Source organism: Pelodiscus sinensis, chromosome 5 (genome assembly GCF_052426305.1).
Source record: "Pelodiscus sinensis isolate ZL-2025 chromosome 5, ASM5242630v1, whole genome shotgun sequence".
Lineage (NCBI taxonomy): Eukaryota > Metazoa > Chordata > Testudines > Trionychidae > Pelodiscus > Pelodiscus sinensis.
This window is the reverse complement of record NC_143056.1, coordinates 116291977-116317634: the sequence shown is the minus strand read 5'-3', so window position 1 is coordinate 116317634 and position 25658 is coordinate 116291977. Positions and strand designations below refer to the sequence as shown.

Genomic DNA, 25658 nt, shown 5'->3' with positions numbered 1-25658 from the left:
ATTAAGTGCATAAGTAGCTCTGCTGCAATGCGTGATGTCCTAAGCACATTGAACCCAATGTGGGAAAGAAGTCTGCGATCCAAGATTTCTCACAGCAGATGTTGGAGTTTGCAGCCAGGACTGTCATTTAAGCAGTGTGAAAGTAAACCAGAAACCCCAGAAGGGCTGGGAAGCAAAGAGATGGCTGACGGGATGTTTTTCACATTCCCCAAATACCTAGCACTACGTTGTGTGTTCCCACAGTGCCTAGTGACTGAAGATGGCGCCAGGCACTATGGGATGCTTCCCCACGTTGCTTTGCTCTTTCTGCCAATGGGGGAGCTAGCACTGTGGTCATGATATGTCGACAGAGGGTGGCAGTGTAAACATGATTTGTCGACTTTCTTTTTGGCAACTTATGAATGTTGATAGTACTTTCATTGCTAAATCTTTCCAGTGCAAACATAGTCTTTAGTATTCACCTTTTGTCCCACCAGCCTTTGCTTTAATCACAAGGAGAAAAAATAACCTTAGCAAAAGCTGATGTATATAGAAGGTGCTCTTCTGCTATAGGCAATTCCAGTTCCTTCATTCCTACACAAATATACTTTCTGAACAGGGCCCTTGGAGAAACGAGCTCCTTCTCTTAAATAGACAAATATCTAGCATTAATGTTCTTTTAAAAAATCAGATAAAAGCTCTCGGTCACACTGATAACACCACTAACTAGTATTGGGCAAATAATATAGAAACTAGATGGTATTCACAGCCTCCTGTGTAGCTTTTCCATTAACATTTGTACAAGTGAATTTTCATTTCCAAGAGTAGAACTAGAAAGAATGTGTATTTTCAGAGATTTTTGCAAGATTCACTTGATCAAAACTTTGAACTGGAAGTTGCTTGTCTGAGACATTTTCCTATTGATAATAGTTTTCAACATTCAGTGAGGGAACTGAAGCATCAATTAATATGCAAATGAGGGGACTAAGCTGAAAGCACAAACAGCAAATATTAAAATACTTTTCATCACAAAAATGTAGGCCCCAGTCTCACAAAGCTTTTTGGCACATATTTGCCTTGAAACACTGCAAGGTAGTGGGAATTCTTGTATGCTTCAATGCTTTGTTGGGTCTGTGCTTTGGGGTCTAAATCCAGGGCACTTTGTAAGCACTAGAATTCCTGCAAAAAGACATGTATCCCCCAATATGTCTAAGCCAGCAAAGAAATAAAGTGTAAGAGCTAATGTCAGGGATGAAAAAGTGTATAAAGTTAGATATGGGCTCCATGTGTTTTGGGTAGGAAAGGTTGGAGCTTTATGTATAAGTGCTGCCCAGAAGCATGATGCTTTTAAAAATTGATTATAGTAGTTTTGTCTTCTAGTAGCTTATCCAAGCAGCCTCTAAAGTCAGGTTTTATCAACCATCTCTGCTATGTGCTAAATAATATGTTCCTCTTTATTTCCTGCAATGTGACTACTTATCTACCACTCATAGTCCCAACTTCACACGTATATCTGCAGAGAAAATAGACTGCCATAGCAAAGTATTTGTTCAGACCAGTTAAAACCCTCTAAATTGTAAGCTATTGTCTCGGTCTCATTGTTCTTTAAAAGAATTAATGCAAGAGCATATGTTTAAACATTCTATGCTTTTCTGACAGTCTATGAGTCTGGTGAGTAGTTAACACGGACTTCATGCACTGAATATTATACTTGGCCTGCTCACACTTTGCTCAGTCACGTCAGGAATTATTCTCTATAATGCTGTTAGACCCTGAAGTGGCCACAAGAAGGTGATATTTCAGAAAAGGCAGGTATATGTTGTTTGCCTATCAGCATTCCATTGTTGTATTTCCAGGGTTAAAGGTCAGCCATGATAATATACTGTGGTCTATCCTGGACATTGCACCCTAATATTCCCAGTGGTGCTATCTATCATTGATTGTATTCAGAGCAGGTCTAGATGATTCAGTGGTTAAAATTCTGGTGACTGGTGCCTTGCCTCCACTAGTGCTCCTACCGGTAGAGCTGGACTAGTGGGAGGAGTTAGTAACAGTGTAGATTAGGGCTATTAAAAGGAACTGGCAGCATACTCCTGTGTTGTTATGTATTGAGTGCATCCCAGCATAAATGTGTGCCAGGTAAAGTAGCTACCTTCTGTCTGTAACTGGGATTACTGGTCATAACATCCATGTTATAGTGACTGCTGTAATTTGTGTCCCTTTTCGCCTGACAATAACATGAGTAAGACATTAGTAGTGTGAAGCTGCTGTCACTTAGCATAGATCAGGAAAGTAGTTACAATGCACTGACTAAAAGATAAAAAGTGAACTTAGGTTTGCCCTGAAATTCCAGCTACCTGTGTAACTATGCAAAAACAAATCTTCAGTCTACATGGACAAAGCCCCTATTTTGCACCAGTGGAGCCAAACAGCAGATACTAGGGTAAGCTATACTGATGTAAAGGGTAGTTAATGCAGGTTTCTCTGCCTAAGCTAGGAGTTTGTGCTGGTGAAGCTATAGCAATAGTTGGCCAGCAATGGCTGAAATCAGGCCAAATACCTAGTGAGTAGACAAGGCAGAAAGAAGCAGGAATTTCCTTAACCTGCTTCCTAAACCACGGATAGCAAAATAAGGTCCCAGTCCAGCAAATACTTAAAAGTTAAGCACACACAGATGTAAGCATGCAAATCATTCCATTTACTTCAATGGGAAGTCAGTGGAATAAATTGCATGCTTAAAGTTAAACTTATTCAGAAATTTCTGGAGGATTACAGTCTAAATTTATGAAACAGCAGCAGAGAGTTCAAATCATAATATTCCAAGCTCAGTCATAATATTCCAAGGACAGTAAAAGTACGTTATTGGGCTCTTGAATGGAATAGAATACATACCAATGAGATCTGTTCTTAAAATTCATAGGCACAATAATAGCATTTAGAAGTGCACATAAAGGGGAGAAATATACAAGGTCTTGTTTATATTTGGCTTAACTCCAATTCAGCCATCAGTAGCCAGCAGTGATTATAGCTGCGTGGGTACGAATTTCTGGCTAGACACGAGAAGTCATAGTATTCACAGCTAGAAGTTATCCCTGATTGAAACCAGAGTAAATTCAACTGGTGTAAATTGAGGCTTTTTTTGCTATCTTCAGAGTGGCGATGAAGCAGGCCTGCAATGTGTTGGAGGGGATCATGATGTATAAGAGATGATCATGGTGGTCCCTTCTGACATTACAAGTCTGAGTCTGAGCTACACCAGCTGTTTGCTGAATACCAAGTGAAAGCAGGGCCTCTGTGCTAAACTATTACCCTAAAAAAAAAAAAAAAAAAAAAGAAACCTAATACCTCTGTTCCTCGTCAGTATCAAATTTAGGCCTTTTCTGCACTTATAAGGTTTGCTGGTAGAGCTATACCAGCAACATACACATCCCCTTCCCTTCTTGGGAAACACAGCTTATAACAGCAAAAACTTCCTCCACTCCTCTGGCTTAAACTAGCTCCCGGAAGAGAATAAGCTACATCAGCAAAAAAAAAAATTTTTTTTTCTGCCAGTATGTCTACACTGAGACTTTGCTGGCAGAGCTGTTAGTTAGGATTGTGCGGGTTTTTTAAGTTAGGAGTATGATGTTTAACTGCCATAGCTATACCGCTAAGACTTGCTAGTGTAGACCAGGCTTTATTTAAAATAGTTCATCCTGATACAGAATAATTAAAAGAAAATATATTGTAATACTTGTATTTATGATGCACCCCTTTGCTGAGATCCTGAGGTTAAAGTACAAAGAGGACTGGGACAAATTCTACATCATATCTGGTCACTCAGTCCTCATTAGTTTTAATGGTATTTGGGTGACCACTCTTATATGTAACTTTAAACATCTCAGTATTTGATTGTAGTAGTATGGTATGAGGACACATTTTAATTTATTAACAATTTAAAACTAGGTCTAATTCATTCACATGTGGACTGAAAACTCCAAGCAGTAGCCTATATATACTTTTACTCACTCCTCAAAAATCATGATAGTGAGAATGAGATTTAAAACAGTAAATAAAACAAATTTAGGGGTCTTTTTATTTGCTTTTTTGGTCTTTGATCCTTTAGGGCAGGGTTGGGGAACCTTTTTGGGGTCAGGGCTGCTGACCCACAGAAAAATCAGTCGCAGGCTGCACACAAGTGAGAAGCAAAGTGAGAAGCCCCTCTCTGAGAAGGAGAAAGATACTCCTCACATTCCCTTTGCACACCAGAGCCTAAGGGGGCCCAGGCTAATAGATTTTGTGTGTTCCAGCCCTGAAGGTGGGTGGCTGGTGGGTTGGAGCACCGGCATGGGCTCTCCAATGCTGAGCCTTGAGGGCTGGATCCAGGCAAGGGGGTCCGCATGAGGTTCCCTACCCTTTCTTTGGGGTCTCATTTTCAAGCTTTACTCTGCAACACTGAGTGCTACAAACTTTTTTTCTTCTTTGTTTGATTCTCACATAATTACATGCCTCTTGGAGTTGGGGTTCTAAGAAAAACAGTGAATATTGTGAGAGTTTGCAAAACTCTGCATAGTAGGGAAGTGTCAGGAGCATTCAGTATTCCACTGAACCATAGTTCATTAAGGACAATGCTGCTCAATTCCTTACTGAGTCACAGTTACCTATTTCTTTGGTTGGCTTTTTAAGCGGACTTCTTACAGAATGATTAACCTGGAGACTCTACAGTGAATTCAGCTATGCAGTAGCACTGATTTTAAGCAAGTTGTTGTTGTTAAAACATATTTTGCTGTTTCTTAATGGAAAGTTCTGTTTACATCAAAAAACTTCTTTCCCCACCCCCCTCTCTCCAGCTGCACAGAAGTTTTGATGAAACAGGAAGTAGCACAAAAAAAACAACAAAAAAAAAAAAAGAGAGAGAAGAAAACGGAAAAAAACCCTTTGCAGCAACAGCTAGAATGCAGACATAACAGTCAAACTTAGTTATGCTGAAAAACTATGTCTGACACGGAAGCCCATAATTGCTAGTGCTAGGTGTTCTGGTTTTCAAGATACACAGAGCAACTGTACGCTTTCAATCTACATGAATTAACAACGCAAAAATTTGTGTGTCCTTCTTCTGTAACTTGCTGCATTAACTCTTTCTTATAAATGTTCAGTAATAATGAAAGATGTGACTCAGCATTTTTATGCTGTATAATATACTCAAAAGATCAGGAAGCCCTTAAAATGCATCTCACATTCAACTGCATACATAGGCGATAGATATAAACACAGTCCCACAATGGGACAAAAATTTGTGATATACTACAGACTCAGGGTGTGATTTTCAAGAATGCTCAAAGATGGACTAACTCTGCTCCTATCAACATTAATGGGGCTGGGAAATTTGCCATAGGTTCCAATGGGAGCAGAGTTAGGCCAATGCTGATCACCTTTTAAAATTCAATTCCAAATGTATCCTCTTCCTTCAGATGCAGATGTATGTCATAGAACCTTATTGTAATAAATTAAAATAACAATTAATGGCTATTAACCTTTCTTTTTTAATATTTAAATATTTACCATGTCATTCATAGATAGTAAATTGTAATTACTACTAAGCAACAGTGACAAAAGCTGACCGAATTACAGTTCCTTCTTAATTTTTAATTCCCCGTAACTTCCTGACCCAAAGCATTTCTCTACCATTCCCGGTATCAAAATATTGCTGCATCACTTGGTAAACATTTTTGACACCTTTCTCCATCTTCTTTCAATATAGGGCTCCTCAGAGTTTTCTTCTGGTTAAATTATTTTTGTCTTTTGTAAAGTAGATACAAAATACAAAACGTACATATAAATTAATAGAGAAACAAGGATAACTTGTAATGAAAAGAAACTGGAATTGGTGCATACATGTTATATAATTGTTTATATTTGAAGATGATGCATGCTGTAGATAAAATACCAGGCACTTAATGACTCTTCAGCATTATAATTAAAGTAATTTATTTCCTGGATTCAGGTACTCAAGAACTCAATTTTGACATTTCATTTGAGAGAATCATCCCACTAGCTTTCAGTTATGCCACTAGGTCATAAACTCAGTCATTTAGTATCACCTTTAATTCATGTTATTTGTTCACCTTTTTGTATTTGTTTATGGATACTTAAGAATAAATATATTTATTTTATTTTTTAACCTTTTAATTTCTTCTTTAACTTCTTTAACAAGATGACTCACTCCATCTTAGGTATTGTTGTGTAAGCTGGAAGTAATTTATTTGAGTTATGCAAAAGTTTCCCTGCTCTCCAAGTCTAAAACCTATCTCAGAATTCCTGCCATCTCTTTTGTTATCTGATAATTTAATTAAGAAAATATAAAACCATGTCACAGTAGCCTTAAAACAATTACTCAGGTTTCAGCCAGCATCCTGATCAAATTTAAAGTTTACCTTTCAGGCCTCTTTGTCCCTTATTTTTCTTGATTTTTCAATCTTCTTGTCTGTGTGGCGTTACTGCAATGGTCTCCAACCTTTTTAACTGCCACTTTTTCAATTTAAGTTCAGTGTAAGATCTACCTCAAAACCAAATACCCTTGTCCTGCTTCCTTCCCACCCCTTCTTTGAGACCCTGCCCTTGCTCCACCCCTTCTCCAAGGCCTCACCCTGCTCACTCCATCCTCCTTCCTCCCCCATCCTCACTTACTTTCACCAGGCTGGGGTAAAGGGTTGGGATGCAGGCTCTGGACTTGGGCCAAGTAGTTCGGAGTGTGTGAGGAGCTCCAGGCTTAGCCCAGAGTTGGGATCCAGGAGGGGTTGCAGTGTGCAAACTCTGAGGAGTTTGGGTACAGGGGGACTGATGTTTGGGGCAGACGATTGGGGGCAGGAGGAGGTTCAGGGCTGGGACGGGGTTCAGGAAGCATGCTTTGGCTGGGCACTATATAACTGAAATGGCTTCTGGGTGGTGGAGCAGTGGGGCTAAGGCAGGCTTACTCCTTCCCTGGCCCTGCACCACTCCTGAAAGCAGCTGGCACATACAGCAATGGCTCCATGGCACCATGTGCTGCCCCTCATCTACAGGCAGTGAGCCCACAGCTCCTACTGGCCACGGTTCCCCCTTATTGATCGATGGGAGCTGCAGGATTGGTGTCTGCATGTGGAGACAGCATGCTCTGCCTTTCTCAGGGGCTTCAGGGACATGCTAGCCACTTCCAGGAGCAGCAGTTACAACAGGGATAATTACTCTAGCCATGACTGGTTAGGCATTTTAGAACTCACTACTCAAAGAATTAAACCTACGTGTAAGAGAAAAATGAAAATTATGAAATGCACAGACCAGTCAAAAACTAAACATAACACACTTTGCAAGCAGTAACAGAAGCAACGCCAGCCCCCCCCCCCCCACTTGTGTGTTGGGTTGGGGGGGGAGTGTTTGTGAGAATGACAGACACACAGTGTGCAAGAGTGACAGAGATTTACATTGCCAAGCTCCCTCCATCCTCTTCCATCTGTGTGGAGATAAGGTATAAGGGGGGGGGGGGGCAACAGCCTGACATCAGCACTTCCCCCTTCTTCCTCCCACACCCTGCACAGCAAGCAGGAGGCTCCCCAGGGGGCAACTCCAAGGCAAAGGGCAGGAGCAGCATGACAATGAGCAGAGGAGCAACTGAAGCTCCAGCACTTGATAACTTCCTGGCCAAACCAGTCAGGATCACCTGTCAAAGGCTCTGAGATCTACCAGTAGATCCCGTTCTACTGGTTAATGACCACTGGATTACTATATAGTCCAGAAAGGCATGCCTTGATTTTATAGAGAGGTCCTATTTCATTTAAAAACACATATTAATTTTTTCATGTCAAAGCTTTATTGATATTATCATAGGGCCTAGGAGCCCTAGTCAAGGACCAATGTGCTATACCTCAGTGGATATAGATAGTAATTGTATTGTTTTACATTTTCATTTACACACTCTGCTTAAATAATCCCATAACAAAAGGGATTGGAAATATACAAAAAGAGGAGACTGGAAGTCTCTTTGGAAAAAATATACAAACAACTGAAAAAATATACAAGAGAGATTGGAAATATACAAAAAGTTAGTTTGTGAATACCCTACTTCTCTATTTGTGAGTACCCTCACATAAGTAAGGGTAGAGGATCCTCATACTCTGGCCCAAAGAGTCACATGGATGGTGTTGTTGACTGCCCAACACACCACAGTCAGATATTACTAAAATCCCTGCCGATTCTGATGATCAGAGAAAAGGCATCATTCCATTTCTACTGAAACTGAAAACTTTTCTCTGCATTATCAGCACTTCAATTGGCTAACCCAAAAACCAATGATCATTTTGATTAGATTAGACATCAAAACCTTGTTTTTAAGTCATACAATTGATTATGATAAAGCAGATTTTTCATGGCCCTTCTACAGGTGCACAAGATCTGAAGAGATACTCTCTTCCCCCTTACATCCTATGCACCAGCATAATTACAAGCTGTGCACTTGGGGGAGCACAAGGTCTGTTCTCTCCTAGCAAACCCAGAAGCACAACGTACCACAAGGGGGACAGTGAGGAGGCACAACCATGACCTCCAACACCCATATATGATCAGTGGAGCTGGCGGGGTCAGGAAGGGTATGCAGCATGTGGATTCTCCCTACATGGCACAAAAGCTCTTGACAGATTGGTATGAAGTCATGTCACTCTCAACATGGATATGTGCCAATTAGGCACAATCTGGCTGGCTGTTGATTAGGTGAAAGACAGACCTCCCCTCTTCCAGCATGCTGTTTTGCTAAGGTGACTTGCTAATCATGTTTGTTTTTTTCACATGACAAACAATCACTGCCAACTTATTTTTCAAACAGATGTAATTAGTTTTCATTGTAAGACCAATGCTTTTCTTTTCTTCATTTAAAAGACAATAGGCCATATCATAAAATCACACTCATTTATACCACCTGAGGATCTGGCCCAATTCTCCTCCATAGCTCTCTCTGGTTTGAATGAAGTGGCAATTAGTAAGGCTGTTTTTGTTTAACTTTATATAGCCCCTTATCTTGCCACAACATTTTTTTAAGCACAAGTATTGCTTATGAACTCAGCCCAGCTATGCTTGTTAACTAGTTCTGTTCTATTATGGTGTAGAAGGGGAAAAAAGAGCTCTCCAAATCAAAGATAATTCCCCTTTTTGTCTGGGAATAGAAATTGTTAGTTAATTGCTGCAATGTAGGCTCATGTAACTGTGGTGTGAAACAATTTGTCATAGTAAAGTCAGTCATTGCTTAAAACAGTACACAGAAAAACTAGGCCAAGCCTTCATATAGCCTGACAGTAATGGTCAACACATATAACAGGGGGCCTTCACAAAAGTAAATATATTTTAAAGGTGTTGTTGAGTGAGTCAACTATGGTATGAGAGCTGAGGGGCAAAACTCTCTAGTTCAAACACATATTCATCATTTATTTATATCATGATAGCATGTAGAAACTGCAATGAAAAACCAGGGCTCCATTATGAAAGACGCTGTTACAGAGAAATAACAAGGAAGACAGTCCCCACACCTGTAACTTCACAAACAGAATAACATGGAGAAAGGTGATTCCATTTCACACATGATTTCAATATTTCAAAATATGAGTTTGATACTGCTTTGGCATGAAAATCCAAAAATGTTTGAATTAATTTGACAAAGGGAATAGCTTGCTATCTCTGGGGCAGTCTGAGTGGTGGCCTGCCTTGAAGACACTGACCCTGGGATCTCTGGTTTAGGGGTCGTCTGCCTAGAGGGCTGCCCTGGAGCTGAGGATCTTGGGAGGTTGTCCTACTGAAAGAGCTGACAGCTTGGGAATTTGGGGGCTGGCATTCTCAAAGCTCCCAGGTTCACAACTATTCGTCAGCCTATCAAGTCGGGCTGCTGAATGGCTAGGAGCCAAGAGGGCAAATGGGCAGGAACTCTTTCTCCACAAAACATTTTCATTTTGACTGATCAGCTATATCCAGTAGAATAACCTCCTGGGAGATCATTTCAGATAAGCCCTACTCATAATCTGCATGCCAGATACAATTAAACCAGTTGATAATATGGACAAATGGAGCATGAGTGAGGGAGCAAAAATAATAAAAAGAACAATTTAGCACTCAAGTGTGACATAAATTATTTACACCTAGAGGTCAAGCAGAGTACCTTGTGTCAGTAGACATAGTCTTGTACCAGTGTTACAACTACATGAATACAGCCCTGTCAAGAGAGTGATCCTCAAAAACATCCTTTAAAAGTAAAGTTTATCTTACTTTCACCTTATTGCAGCCTTTGAAAGGATACAGCTGCAGCCTTCCCTGGTGGCTGGCCAGTGTGACATGGTGCTATCTTCTCGCCCCACTCCGCACTTGCTTTACTCCACAGGGAGATCATATCCACAAAAGTGTTAGGTAACTAACTTGAGCAGGGGCTGAAGAGGGCCTTTGCTCCCCTGCTTGGGTGATGCAAGCCGGACACCTCTGAAAATTGCCTGTGGTAGTGAGCCCATCTGTAACCCCTTAAAAAAAGACACACACAAAGACAGGGGTGCTTCTTTCGTTTCCCTTTCCAGGGCTTATGTATTGCTCAGAGGTGCCACCCAGATCTGGTCCCATCCTAAGGCAGCATCCTGGGCCCTCTTCAGGGAGCCAGTGATGCCACCCGCGCATTGTGGGGCATTGTCTGTCCCAGCCCCGGCCCCATGGCACGGAGACAGCCATGCCACCCGCGCATTGTGGGGCACTGTCTGTCCCATCCCCGGCCTCATGGTATGGAGCCAGCCATGCCACCCGTCCATTGTGGTGCACTGTTTGTCCCATCCCCGGCCTCATGGTACGGAGCCAGCCATGCCACCGCCCATTGTGGGGCACTGTCTGTCCCAGCCCCGACCCCATGGTAAGGAGCCAGCCATGCCACCCTCGCATTGTGGGGCACTGTCTGTCCCAGCCCCGACCCCATGGTAAGGAGCCAGCCATGCCACCCTCGCATTGTGGGGCACTGTCTGTCCCAGCCCCGACCCCATGGTAAGGAGCCAGCCATGCCACCCGCGCATTGTGGGGCACTGTCTGTCCCAGCCCCGACCCCATGGTAAGGAGCCAGCCATGCCACCCTCGCATTGTGGGGCACTGTCTGTCCCAGCCCCGACCCCATGGTAAGGAGCCAGCCATGCCACCCGTCCATTGTGGGGCACTGTCTGTCCCAGCCCCGACCCCATGGTAAGGAGCCAGCCATGCCACCCTCGCATTGTGGGGCACTGTCTGTCCCAGCCCCGACCCCATGGTAAGGAGCCAGCCATGCCACCCGTCCATTGTGGGGCACTGTCTGTCCCAGCCCCGACCCCATGGTAAGGAGCCAGCCATGCCACCCTCGCATTGTGGGGCACTGTCTGTCCCAGCCCCGACCCCATGGTAAGGAGCCAGCCATGCCACCCGTCCATTGTGGGGCACTGTCTGTCCCAGCCCCGACCCCATGGTAAGGAGCCAGCCATGCCACCCTCGCATTGTGGGGCACTGTCTGTCCCAGCCCAGGCCCCACAGCAGGGAGCCTCCCACATGTTGCGGGGCACTGTCTGTCCCAGCCCCCGAACGGGCAGCGCCTATGGGGTTGACTTGACACTGGCTCTGACAAGGGGGAGGGGAAAGGCGCAGCCCCCAGCAAGCCCGGCGCGGGCTTGGCCGCCACCCGGCGGCCGGAGCAGCTCGCGCAGAGGCTGAGGGGAATGGCCGGGGGCCAGGCAGCTCCCGCTGCCACCCGGGCTCGCAGCCTCCCTCGGGTCGGGTGGCAGGGAGGCGGAGACCTCGTACCTTTCACGGCGGGGCCGTCCCTCGGGGTGGGCCGGGCTAGGCGCTCCGGGAGCGGGGGAGGGAGCGTGCGAGACTCCCCAGCGGTGGGCTGGCTGTCCCTCCCGCCTTCCTTCCCCGGGGCAGCGCCGGGGCTGCATCCCGCCCTGCCCTGCCCTGCAGCGGCTTGCCCCGCCGCCTCCTTCCCCGCGCACACGCCTCCCTCCCCCTCCGGTCATGACCTCCGCCTCCCCCAAGTCTGAGAAGAGACGCTGGAGCTTGGGGCGGCTGCCTGCGTCCCGGAAAGGCAGCATGACTCCCAGCAAGAAGCCCTCCGCCCTGGAGCTGGCCGAAAACACCCCCCATGCCCACTACGCCCCGATGGCCGCGGTCCAGGAGCCGAGGCAGCCGGATGCCAGCCCGCCCGCGGAGCCGGATCGGGACGCGGATCGGGGCGAGCCGCCGTTCAAGAGCGAGATGGTGGTGGTGAACACGGACACGGACTGCCCCCGGCCCCACATCAGCCCGGACCCTCGGGTCTCCATCTACAGCATTCGCCGCCCGCTGCTGAGCAGGACCCACATCCAAGGCAGGGTCTATAACTTCCTAGAGAGACCCACCGGCTGGAAGTGCTTCGTGTATCACTTCACTGTGTGAGTAGTCCGCTGCGCACCCCATGGGGCCACCGTGCCCTGGCGGGGCGATCAGCACCGGGTCCTGCAGCCCGCCCTCTGATGTCCTTCTGGCCGCTGCTCGCGGTCAAATGCTGCTGCTGCTGCCATCATGGGCACCACTTTGGCAAAGTGGGGGTGGCGGGGTGGAGAGCAAGGGCAGCCTGCTTCCTAGGCTTTGGCATGGTGATTACAGTCAGCTGTGGAAGGAAAGCTCTGACTTTTTCTTGGAAAGGACACACTGCACTGAGCTAACCTGCTGCCTTTCAAACTCCAGCCGACCGACTTACAAAGCAGCCTGTGGTACATTTCACATCCCCAGTTTTATTAATAGTTTGTTGTTGCACTCCCTGGTCAGAGCAAAAATTTATTTTGCTGGGTCAGGTGTGCATGTGCACAGATGTGGGTCCTGCGGAGATTCTACACTACTTTCATTTTAGGTTTTCTAAACAAAATCTGCCTAGTCAAGTAAATGTAAATCTTATCTAGTCTGGCCTGTATCTATTTTTAATGAATGTATTTGACCTATGCATGTTCCATTCATTCATTACTGTTCTTGAGCAAGGTGGTGAGCAAGGCATGAAGTATTGAGAACTCCTTATGCTAGCCATGTTACCAGAGCAAATAAATTTTGTTCTTCGCAGGGCAGTTTAATCTATCTGTTAATGCTTGTTTGAGAAATTATTCTGGGCTGATTCTGTTACCCTTTCTCACACTGGATAGTGCTCTACTCTGCAAGTACTCACACAGAAATCCCCAGGACTGTTAATTGACTTATGGCCCACAGAGGGAGGAGAAGGAAAATGTCAGTGTAGGTAATGTGCCAGAATCTGGTTCAAGTGATTGGGCCCTTAGTACCTATAAAGATTGCATCAAACATCTTTGTAATGACTGAACTGAGCAATAATAGCACCTGTTTTGAAAGTCTAGCTTGTTAACCCACTTCCTCACTTTATATGGCCTTTACCTCTTTCCCTAGGACCTACAGATTGGCAGGAGTTTGACTGAATTTCTTTAGTTATGAAGTATTGCAATACTTGTCTTCTGGTTTTCTGGTAGGCATAACAAGCTTTAAACATCAAACTTTTGCCCATAGGCATCTCATTCCAGATTGTGCATAAAAAGTCCAAAACAGCCCTATAGTTGTGTCATAGTGGGCCTTAAAAAAATAAAATCCAAGAATTGAAGATGCCTTACATATTTCTTAGAATAAGAAAATAGCATCAGGTGCCTTTCATAACGAGGTGTTCTTTTTATGGCTGACACAAATTATTTCTTGTTGATATAGAAAGAGATAAAGTAGGTTACATCTTAAATGCTTAATGGTTCATTCTTTGATGCAAATCAGGCTTTTAAATAATTTATTCTGAATTATTCAGTTACAGTATATTATTTCTTTCGCCATCCCCTTCACATTAGGTATTGTAATTATTCTGCTGCTGCAGCCCCTCTAAAGGAAGACAGATGAGGGTCATGTTGTAGTGGATGGAAATGGTAGCTTTACCTAGCCTGAGTCAATTATGGAGACAGTCATTCGTGACATTTTCCCTAGCTTATAATGGTGCCATTACTCCTAGGCTACGTCTACACTGTAGGCTTTTTGCGCAAGAACAACTGTTCTTGTGCAAAAACTTGTGGAGCATCTACACTGCACACGTGTTCTTGCTCAAGTAAATTTACAGTAAAGCGTCGGAAAAGAGGGCTTCTTGCACAAGAGTTATTCCTCTCTCCGCGAGGAATAAGCCCTCTTGCGCAAGAGTTCTTGCGCAAGAAGGCAGTGTGGATGGGCAAGGAGTTTCTTGCGCAAGAAAGCCCTGTGGCTAAAATAGCCATCAGAGCTTTCTTGTGCAAGAGAGCATCACACTGCCATGGATGCGTGGATGCTCCTGTGCAAAAGCACATGGCAGTGTGGATGTGCTCTTGCGCAAGTACTTTTGCACAAGAACTCTTGTGCAAAACAGTTCTTGCACAAGAAGCCTGCAGTGTAGACATAGCCCTAGTGATTGTAGTCAAGTGAGGAGATGAGTTCTGTGGTATGTTAAAGCTGTGGTGCTGTAGCTGTGTTCAGATACTGAATTACGTACAGTGTCCATAGTGTCTTCTCACATGGAGCAGTGTGCCAGTCCTGAACCAACACCGTGGCAGATCAGTGCTGTTGTTCATCAGCAGCTTACAAATGTATGCATGAAAAATTAATGCCTTTTAATCTCGATGGTATAAAGGGTTTGCATAGCCTTTGAGCAATTTGCAATATTACATCCAGGTAATAAGATCCAGGAGAAATGTTATGGATGTCTTGGGTCAGTGTATCATTTAGGTAAAAAATGATATAATGGCTGAAGGCAAATTGATGTTAGTGTGTCATAAAGTCACTTTTGAAAGCTGCATAGTGCAGAGGTTTCCCTGTCTGATCAGGCAAGTTCTATCTGAACTGGCATCTTTGGCATTTTAATGGCGAGACCCAAATCCATTCTAGTGATACAGATAACTTTAAAAAAAAATTCAGATGATCAAAGTAACTATTTGGTAATTATTTAATAATGAATAAGGCTATAATTATGCACTAAATACAGAATCTTTCATCTGTAGAACTGAGTGCAGTATGTGCCAAAAATTGAGGCAACCCAAATAAATTTTGAACGTATTTGCTAATATCATCTAAAATTATAGGTGTTTTACCTTCATGCTGGGTGTACCAAAGATACACGAAGAACAGAAATCATGGCCAGGTGACATTCATGCCAGTGACATCCATGCTGTTTTGCAGACATGTCGTTCTCAGATTGTAAACTTATATCCCCTGAATATTATCCAGAGGTTTAAACAGTAGCTGGGCCCTGTCAGTTCTCTCCTGAATGAAAAATGGAGCAATTCTGCAGTCTTTTTTTTTTTTTTTTTTTTTTTAATATAGACTGGAGGAAAGAACAGTTTAACACTTTTGCAGTTATACAATTGAAAAAAGAAACAAAGATAGTTTCTGTGTTTCCTTAATTTCAAATTTTATAGCCAGATCCTCAGCAGGTATAGATTGGCATAACTTTGTTGACTTTAATGGTGTTATGCTGATATACGCTAGCTGAGGATTTAGCCCTAATTGTTTAAATAGAATTTTGCAGGTGGCTAGTAGGTAGTGTGGGCTAGTCTTGTTTCCTGGGGCTTGAGGGGGAGGCGAGTAAGTTAAGATCTTGCAGCTCTGTTTTAGGAGTGGAATTACAAGGTGAACAGAAAGATTTTTATTTTTATTTTTTTGAAAGATTGGGCACACAAATGTTTGGCATGAGCTTTACCCCAGTGAGTATCCCCTGCTCCAAAAGAACTGTTCAAGTGAATTGATGAGAGACAGTGATGCTAAATATTCTCCAACACCTCAGTGCACATGGCTGAATGCATGGTGTGTGACTGGAAGGACACAATGGAGATGCTACCTCCCCAGTGAACTCCCACTGCCTCCCCAGACTGGCATTTGGAAGTAAAGATTTTTTTAAAGAAACTTGCCACTTGCTGCCTTCTACCAGCAGGGGGAGATGAGCTTGTATTTTCTTTTGTATGCTGCCAGCCACAGACTTCTCTCTCTGTGCACCATCTCCAGCAGTCCTGTCTCTGCCCTGGGGTTCCTCCAGGAGTTTTGGTTTACAGCCTGTGCTCCTCCAGCTCTTGTATTTCTCCCTGTGATTCCGTGGGGCCCTCATCCTTCCCAAACCAAACCCCTTGTGCATTTATTCTCCACTGTGGGGCTAGGCCAAGGATAGGGCTTCTTTAGATGACTGTCTCCAGCAGCCAGAGGAGACAACCGCTTTTAGTGATGGCTAAGAGGAAATAGTCATCCCTGACTCCAAAGAAAAAAAAAGCTTGGCCAGGTGCTAGACTAGCTGGAAGCTTCCATGAATTGCCAGTGACCTGAATAAAAGGTCACTTTGACCAAAAGCCAGAGGTTAGGCAGTTCTGTTAAGGGTGTTGGATAATGAACTAGGTGGACCTTTCGCCTGATCCAGTATGGCCATTGCTCTGCTCCAATTTCTGATAACTTGGGGTGCCATCTTTCTAACTGCTGGTAACTGGACTCCCGAAGCCCTACTCCTCCCTTGCTTCTCCTCATCAAGTACTGCCCCAACTTCACCTCTTCTCTCGAGGCCCCATCCATATTCCATCTCTCCCTGCCCCTCCAGGCTCCTCTCCCCTTCCCCTATTGCTCACTAGATCATCTCAAGGAGCTTGCCTGCAGGTAGGAGCTGAGCAGGAGTAGGTGCAAGATAATGGCCCGGTGCCTCCCCTCATCTCATGGTAACCGGATATTTGGTTTGGGTGCCATTTAGGGTTGCCAGATAGCCAAAAACTGGGTATCTGGCAACCTTAATATTTCACCTGGATACGGAAGCCAAAAATGAAGTGGGTGGCAACCTTTACTTTCTACATTGAAGGAAATGGGACACTGAAGGAACAGACAAGCTGAGGTTCTTCAATAGAATTGGATGTACTGTGGGTGAACCATGGAGTTGAAGGGCTATTGTTGGCCAGGGACATTAGTAAACTCAGATGTGAGGTGCACTTTCTTTTTATATGGCCATATCATTATCTGCATGTCCTTCAAATATTTAAAAATAGAAATACCAATTGCGAGCACACACACTCTCTCTCTCTGCTTTCCCATCTTGTATGAGAAATAGCTTCATTACTTTATTGTTTTTGTGTGTGTTGTGTGCACAAAGAAATGGCTGAGGGACAGCACAGTGGAAAGATAGAGTTCTACATTTATTTGTTCATGTGATGAGTTTCTTGGCTATGGTTTGCCTGTGAATTCTATAGCCTTGTCTCAGCTCCTGTAGAAGTTTTGTCACCATGCCTCACAGTGCTGGACAGCAATTGCATTGTTCTGTTGGGCTGTAGCTATCTGGGTCATGGAGAGAAAGCTACCCTCTCAGAGATCTAAGGCCGCAAATCCCATGGGAAGTTGTGACAAGCAGGACACAGAAGCCTTGAACAGGACTCTGTATTCAGGGACAGGTGCACCAAAGTCATATTTTCATGATAGCCTGTGTTATTAAGTAGGAAGGCTGATGCATTTTGTCTGAAACTATGCATTTTCCGAGAATGTGGCTGTGTTTTAAGCTATTCTTTGCAATAATCAAAAGTGGAGATAACAAATGCATAGATCATTCTGACCAATCTTTGCCTCATCAGATGGGATTTATCTCCTGGCTAATCACAAATAGAAAAATGGTATTTTTTTGCTGTCATTCTATTTGGGTGTGCAATAGCACCAAGACATTGGCAAGCACCTCATGGCTGAGGGCAGGAGAAGGATGTTCCAGAAAGATACCGTGATGGAAGAGTTGCCAGTATATTGTCAGCTGGCTGGCTTGCCTCTAACTAGTGTCCTGTGTATATAGTACTGTTTACATTTGACATAAGGAAATGTAGAGCTGGATGTTGTTTGCGTACGGCTGGCACTTCAGCCTGCATTGCTCCACCAGTTCCCAATGGCTTCTCGAAGATGCTGAATAACATCAGGAGAGGTTTGAGCCCTGTGGCACTGCAAAGGTGAGGGTGTGGAGGCAAAGGAACAGCTCCAGTAATGATCCTCTGAGTTCAGTCTGAAAGGAAAAACCAGAGGCATGTCTGGGTATTTCCATTTGTGTCTATAACCTCTCGGAGGTAGGACAGGAATATTCGGTGCTCAGTGGTGTCAAGTGCTGCTTAGAGCTGCAGCAGGATGCCAGTGGATGTGCTTGGCTTGCCTGTGACTGGCAGGAGGTCAGAGACCGCACCTGTTGCATTGATGATTGGCCTGAAGCCTGCCTGAGAGGGATCCAGGGTGCTGGCAGCTGACAGTTGGTATTAGAGACTGTTTGTCACTAGCTACTCAATTAGATTGCTTAGAAGAAGGGTGTTAGATACTGGACCATAGTTTGCAAGGTCTCCAGCACTGAGTAATTTGTTTCTTTAGTACTGGTCAGACCACTGCATATTCTATAGTGTAGCAGATTCCCTTCATCTAAGAGGTGTTGACAGTTTCTGTTTTTAGAGTTTTCAGGTATTTTTTTCTTTCTTTTTTTTTACAGGCCAGAATAAGCAGCAGTGGCAACTGCTGACTAAGGCTATGTCTACACTACAGAATTTCTTTTGGAAAAATGGCCATTTTTCTGAAAAAACTTCACTTACGTCCACACTGAAATCACATTCTTTCGGAAAAAAATGGAAAGAACAGAGGTTTTTTTCTGATATTGGTAAACCTCTTTCTACGAGGAAGAAACCTTTTTCTGAAAGAGCTCTTTCAGAAAAAGACGTGTGTGGACGTAGGGTTGCCAGGTGTTTGGTATTCACCTGGATAGTCCGGTATTTTCGCCTCCTGTCCAGTAAAAAAATTCAGAAAATACAGGACACCTAAGATGTCCGGTATTATCTGATTTTTTTTCCCCCCGAGCACCTGGCAACCCTACAAACACTCAGCACCCGGTCTCACCCTGCCCCCCCCGAACATCCTCAGACCCCATGCTTACCTGGTTTCGCAAGGTTGCCGGCACAAAATGGCCTATCCCTGCACTCACTCACATTCCTATCCCTGCACTCACTCTTAAAGGGGACATGCTGTAAATTTTTTTTGCTTAATAAGTCTTGGAGTCTTTTTTTTTTTTTTTTTGCTCTCAGTAACTTTGGTCTCTCCCCCCCCCCCCTTTTTTCTTCAACAGAATTTTTTCCCGGTGTTTATTTTGGGGGGGGGGGAGAGGGAGGAGGCGGTGTTCGGTATTTTTGTTTCAACCATCTGGCAACCCTGTGTGGACGGGGAAGAGGGAGTTCTTTCACAAGAAGAGGAAAAAGGCAAAAGCACAGGTGCCCTGGTGGCCACTCCGCCCATAGTAATCACAGCTTACATGCGAGATAGCATCCATTCAGTGTGGACATTATCTGTCGAAAAAGACACGCTTTGGCAGTGTGGACGCTCTCTTTCAGAAGACTTTTTTCAGAAGCTCTCTTCCAGAAAAGCTTCTTCTGAAAGAAGCCTGCAGTATAGACGTAGCATAAGACAGTTGGGCTCTGCCCAGGCCATTTGAAAGATCTATGTCTTATTTCACCCAGGCCAAACCAGGGAATCATCTTGAAGAAGACAGAATGAGCAACAAATCTTTGTGAACAGGAAATGTTGTATTTTGTATCCATTAATCATAAGTAATGGGCAGAGTTTGTCAGGAGAGTTGAACTGGGAATCATCTATTAATTTATGACCAAGTAAGTTGCACATTTACATACATATGTTGATTCATGAGCCAGAGGTGACAGAAAATGTTATTGCTGCTAGGTGGATTGTTCCCACATCATTTTAAGTTTAGTCATTTTAATTTATCCCTTGTAATTGGTCTAAGCAGGTAAATTGGTTCAAGTGTATGCTCTACATACTACTAATGTAAATAAAACTTAGCACAGTAATGGGAGATTTAGATGTATGGTTTCTATGAATACAAGTAGAGGTTTATTGGGAAATTAGTTCTCACATATTAGCATGAAAATATATCCAGTAGTTTTGGTATGTGTGAGGCTACGTCTAGACTGCAGGCTTCTCGCGCAAGAAGCTTTTATCAGAAGAGATCTTCCGCAAACACTTCTTGCGTGAGAGCATATCCACACTGCAAAAGGGCATCGAAAAAGCGATGCACTTTTGCAAAAGAGAGCATCCAGACTGCATGGATACTCTCTCGAAAGTAAGCTCTGATTGCTATGCACAGAATGGCTACCAGGGCACCTGTGCTTTTTCCTCTTTCCTCTTTTTGCGCAAAAACCCCTCTTCCCTATCCACACATGCCTTTTTGTGAAAGAGCTCTTTCACAAAAAGGCGTTCTTCCTCGTTGAATGAGGAATACCTAGGCTGGAAAAACCCCTCTGTTCTTTCGAATGCGCTTGAGGTAGTATTGCCAGACGGTTTCACAAAAAATACTGAACTTCCACCCCCCTCCCAAAAAAAACATGGGGAAAGAATTCTGTGGAGGAAAAAAAAGGGGGGAGACCAAAGTTATTGAGCAAAGGAAAAAAAAAAGGAAAAAAGAACTTAAGAGAGTTGTTAAGCACAAAAAAAAAAAAAAACCCCAAAACAAAACAGCGTGACCCTTTTAAGAAACGCTGTGCTTTTGAGGCTTTTTGGTCCTAACAGGCTGCAGCAGCCACCCGCCATCTTGCCTTCCTGCGCCAGGCCGGACAGCTCCCCTGCGGAACCTGGTAAGCATCTGGGATTTTCACTTCTTGGCCAGGGAGAAAATCGGAAAATACCAGACAGTTTAGGTGTCCAGTATTTTCTGAATTTTTTTTACCGGACAGGAGATGAAAATACCGGACTGTCCGATTCAATACTGGACACCTGACAACCCCAGCTTGAGGTGTGGGTGCTCTACAGTATTTTTTGGAAAAACTTTGCAGTGTAGACTTAGCCTGAGAGAAGAACCAGCCCGTGGCAATCCTAGGTGCCACAGCTGAGAAAAGGAAGACAGTGCTACAGAGAAACTTCCCAATATTTTGTGGAGTTGGTGCGGTCCTAAGGGCCTCCCAGCATCTGCACCTGTTACCAAAGACACCCACCTCCTAAATATCAGTTTCAAGCAGTAAGATGGAAGTGTGTGGCCGTTGTTACTTGTGCTTCCTATAGTGAAAAGAGTATCAGAACTGGAAGGGCTTCAGTTCATTCTTTGCAGAAGGCAGCTAAAGCCCTATGACTATCATTGCCCCTATGTTGGAACTGACTTTTCATAACAAACACAAAGATTCAGAATCATGTAAGGCAATGAATAAAATCTACTGAAAATATCTGAAGAAAAGAACCCCTTTTTACTTAGTAGATTAAAATCATATAATCCCCTGGAAGAAAGAAGTTTTTGCTGTTGTGGTTTTTTTTTTAAATTTCAGTTGCCTTTTGTATTATATAAGTACTTTTTTGTGGCTAGGTGTGTTTTATTTTTAGTTTGCGTTTTCCTCTGAGGCACAACGTATTGCCATTACCAGGGACAACAATCTAGAATAGCTGGACCATAGACCTGCTATGATATAGCAACTCTTATGTTCCTGTGTACAATAAGCAGCTTCTATCTTATCTTCATTCTGTTCCACGTATCTGCCTCAATTTACTTTGCCTTTGTATACCTCATGTTTGATCAGTGATGATTATGACACAGTTTATTTGACATCTAAGATGCTTACACAGACTTACGTTAGCCAAGAGGCTAGTTTTAAAACTGTGCAATGAATGTTCAGAGTTTGCTAATTTTTCATAGCAGCATGGGTGTGTGTGCACAAAAGATAAACAATGGCAGACAGAGTATTCTTATTACATTGTTGGTCAACCCTTTTTAATAATGAATTATTAAATATGCAGTGTTATCACACAGTATTATGGAGAAAGACATGTAACTGCAAATTGGCCCAATATTGAAATTCTTGCTTTCAAGTGTATTTCTGGAATGCTGGCCTGTTTATCCAGCACAGATTGTGAAAACACATTTTCAAAGAAAGAATCCATCTATTTGTTTACTTCTCGTGCATATGCAGAGCATATACTCCCCCTATGCTCTTAACAATATTTGTATCCTAGAAGTGTAAATCTGGGTTTGTAAATCAAAGGAGGGAAAGATAGATAGCATTCTGGACTTCACTTTGGATTCTGTGGTTTGAAGTCAGTTCCTTAATATTTAAACATGTTGTTATTAAAAAGGAAAGCCAAATCATAAAAAGTAATACATTCACATCTTTGAAATATAAGAAATTATAAAACAAACAAAAAAACCTACCTCTCACCCCCGAAACACCAAGAAACAGAAACACATAACAATCAATGATTGATATATCTAAGCTATAAAAGAACTGTGTGAAAGAACTCAGTTTTGCTCTGAGAGCATTTTGAGTCAGTTTTATTTTCATTTTTGCCAGCAAACACAGCTTTTTTTTACTGGAGACATGGTCATGGGAGGCAAAAGGTGTCCAGAAATGAAGATTTTTTCTTTTTCAAAATGTTCTGTTATTTGCCATGTTGTTTTAGCTGTATTGGTCCCAAGATGTGAGAGACACCAGGTGGGTGAGGTAATATCTTTTATTGGACTGACTTCGGTTGGAGAAAGAGACACGTTTTTGAGCTCCACAGACCTGAAAAAGAGCTCTGTGGAACTTGAAAGCTTGTCTCTTTCACCAGCAGAAGTTGGTCCAATAAAAGATATGACCTCACTCATCTTGTTTCTCTAAATTTCATTGTCAGTTAGCTGGAACATAGTCATAATTCTTCTCTCCATCCAGTCTTGCCACTTTGAGGTTTTGCCACCAATTTTAAGAAAAGGCTTGTTCCATAACAATGCAACACTTCCATGTGCATCTCACGTTTAGAGCAAATGGTAGAAGTGCATGCAGGAAAAATAAAAACAACTACACGGAGTTAACACATGGAGCGTACTTCAAAACAAACAGAACTCCACAGACTTGCTCTTATGCTGATGCCTTTTTTTTAAATGTTTGGAATAAATACATAAGCCAAACCTCCCCTTAGCCACCCTTTTTTAAACCTCAGAAACATTTGGGTTGAGTATGAGATTGGGTCAGTTTTTCCTTTGTTCGACTTTAAGTAAAGTTAAGGACTTTACTTAAAATGACTGTGAATCTGCAAACACTGAAACTAGTGGATATTTTGTTATTTAAAAAAAACAAACTTCAGATCATCTAGTGAATGAAGCTCTTGGTTTAGCTTGAGTACATTTTTTCTGTTGTTATGGTCATCCATTTTTTTATCAGAAAGTTGTAAGGAAAATTCTGACAGATTCTTAGTTGGTACAGGTTTGGGTTGGTGTAATTTTAACAGAATTATACAATACATAGCAATACAACAATTGGCACTATACTATGTCACCAGTGCTCTTTATTTTAAAAAAATGCAATCACTAGGGTCTACTGCATTTCAGTAGACCTAATATTTAAAGCTGTAGCCTATATTTGCTTTTGGTTCCACTCATGATCCTGAATCCCAAATCTAATGCTTTATATTCATATCAAATATTAATTGTTAAATTGTTTTGTTCTTCATGGTGAACTTTGTCTCTCCCAGAATTTTTACACCTGTGGCATTCTACTGCCTGTAATTTGAAATAAATTCTATTAGTTTCTTTGCATAGGGCAATTATGTAGAAATGAAAACAGAGTTCTGTGTACAAATCTCTGTGGGAAACCATTGTTTCTTTTGTTAATCGTTTTTTAAAACTCCTCTCTTTGCAGCAGAGCTTTGTTTCCTCAGTTTCAACTGGCACTCAGCATAAATTGCATTTTAAAACGGCGCTTATAAGATCAGACATTATCAAAGGTTTTTGCAAAAGCCAAAGGAAGTGGACACCTTGTGAACTTTGTCTATACCTATGAATGAAGTCAAGTTGATTAACAAAGCAGGGCCTTCCAGTAGGGTTGCTAGGTGTTCGGTTTTGAACCGGATAGTCCAGGATTTGAGCTTTCTGTTTGGGAAACAAATTGAGAAAATATAAATGTCTGGTATTTTCTAAATAAGATATAATGTAGATTGTGATGTAATGTCAAGCGTGTCCGATATTTTTGTTGAAGCCACCTGGCAACCCTACCTTCCTCTTGGTAGTATAAAATGAATCCATAAATGTACAGGGAGGCCTTCTGTTAATTAGGGGTGTAAAATCCCATTTAATTGGTTAACTGGTTAAACATAGTGTCATTGGGCTGGAGAAGCCCCTTCCCCCACAGGCAGGGGCTGTATCTGCCAGGCTGGAGCAGCCCCTGTCTGTGGGGTGCCCAGGCCCATTGCAGACAGAGGCTGCTTCAACTGGGATGCTGGAGCAGCCCCTGCCTGCAGCAGGGCAGGGCACCCTGCAGTCAGGGACAGCTCTGTCATCCGGGTGGAAGCAGCTCCTCCTTGCAGGATGCCTGGGTCCACAGCGGACAAAAGCTGTTGGAGCAGCCTCCTGCCTCCACTGGTTTAATGGGTTAAACATTCACATCTCTACTGTTAATTATAGTATTTTTGTAAGTGCACTTATCTTGGAGTTGAGTACTGTTTTCACATACAGGCAGTCCCCGGGTTACGTACAAGATAGGGACTGTAGGTTTGTTCTTAAGTTGAATCTGTATGTAAGTCGGAACTGGCGTCCAGATTCAGCCGCTGCTGAAACTGACCGCCAGTTCTGACTTACATACAGATTCAATTTAAGAACCCCAAGCTTCCCCAAGTCAGCTGCTGCTGAAACTGATCAGCAGTTGATTCCAGGAAGCCTGGGGCAGAGCAACTCTGCCTCGGGCTTCCTGTAGTCAGCGCTGGTCAGTTTCAGCAGCGGCTGACTTAGGGACGCCTGGGGCAGAGCAGCTGGGGTGCTGCTGGGTTGCTCCAGTAGCACCGCTCCTCGACGCTACTGGACCAACCCAGCAGCACCCCAGCTGCTCTGCCCCAGGCGTCCTGATTCAGCCACTACTGAAACTGACCAGTTGGCAGCCCCAGCTGCTCTGCTCCAGGGTCCAAAACCAAAGCCTGGTCTGCTGGGGGGGGGGGGCACACTAGCCGCGCCCCCCCCCCAGCAGACCAGGGATACGGGAGCAGAGCCGCAGCGGCAGCGGGGTGCCGCGCCTCTGAGGCTTTGCTCTGGCAAAGCCTTAAGAGGCGCGGGACCCCCCCGCGGCTGCGGCTTCAGTCCCGGTGCCCGTGGTCTGCTGGGGACAGTCCCCAGCAGACCACAGGCAGGGGACTGAAGCGGCAGCAGCGGCGGTTCCCCGTGCTTCTGAGACTTTGCTTTGGCAAAGCCAAAGCTGGACCTCCCCAGCAGACCACAGGCACTGCAACTGAAGCGGCAGCAGTGGGCGGGTTCCCCCGCTTCTGAGGCTTTGCCAAAGCAAAGTCTCAGAAGCGCGGGGAACCGCCGCTGCTGCCGCTTCAGTCCCCTGCCTGTGGTCTGCTGGGGACCGTCCCCAGCAGACCACAGGCACCGCGACTGAAGCGGCAGCAGCGGCGGGTTCCCGCGCTTCTGAGGCTTTGCTCTGGCAAAGCCTCAGAAGCGTGGGAACCCGCCCGGTGCCCCTGGTCTGCTGGAGACGGTCTCCAGCAGACCAGGGGCACCGGAGCAGCTTACGAACGGGGCTTTCTCGCCCCAGAGCTCTCAGGTAGCAATCCGCTACCTCGACCTCCGGGGCGAGAAAGCCCCGTTTGTAAGTGCGGATCCGACGTAAGTTGGATCCGCGTAAGTCGGGGACTGCCTGTACTTAAAGTCTTATAACTTGCAA

The 25658-nt window shown here is 44.1% G+C and overlaps 1 protein-coding gene across 2 annotated transcripts in view; it reads left to right on the top strand.

The window, feature by feature from the left end:
* The first annotated feature begins 11844 nt into the window (after positions 1-11844).
* KCNQ1 (potassium voltage-gated channel subfamily Q member 1) overlaps positions 11845-25658 on the top strand; it is a 580522-nt gene continuing 566708 nt past the window's right edge. Inside the window, exon 1 of one of the 2 annotated variants that reach the window (XM_075928134.2) lies at positions 11845-12398. In XM_075928134.2, coding sequence (XP_075784249.1) covers positions 11983-12398 — 416 coding nt within the window. In that variant the 5' untranslated portion in view covers positions 11845-11982. The remainder of the gene's footprint in view (positions 12399-25658) is intronic. The other variant, XM_006134905.5, reaches the window with a different exon arrangement.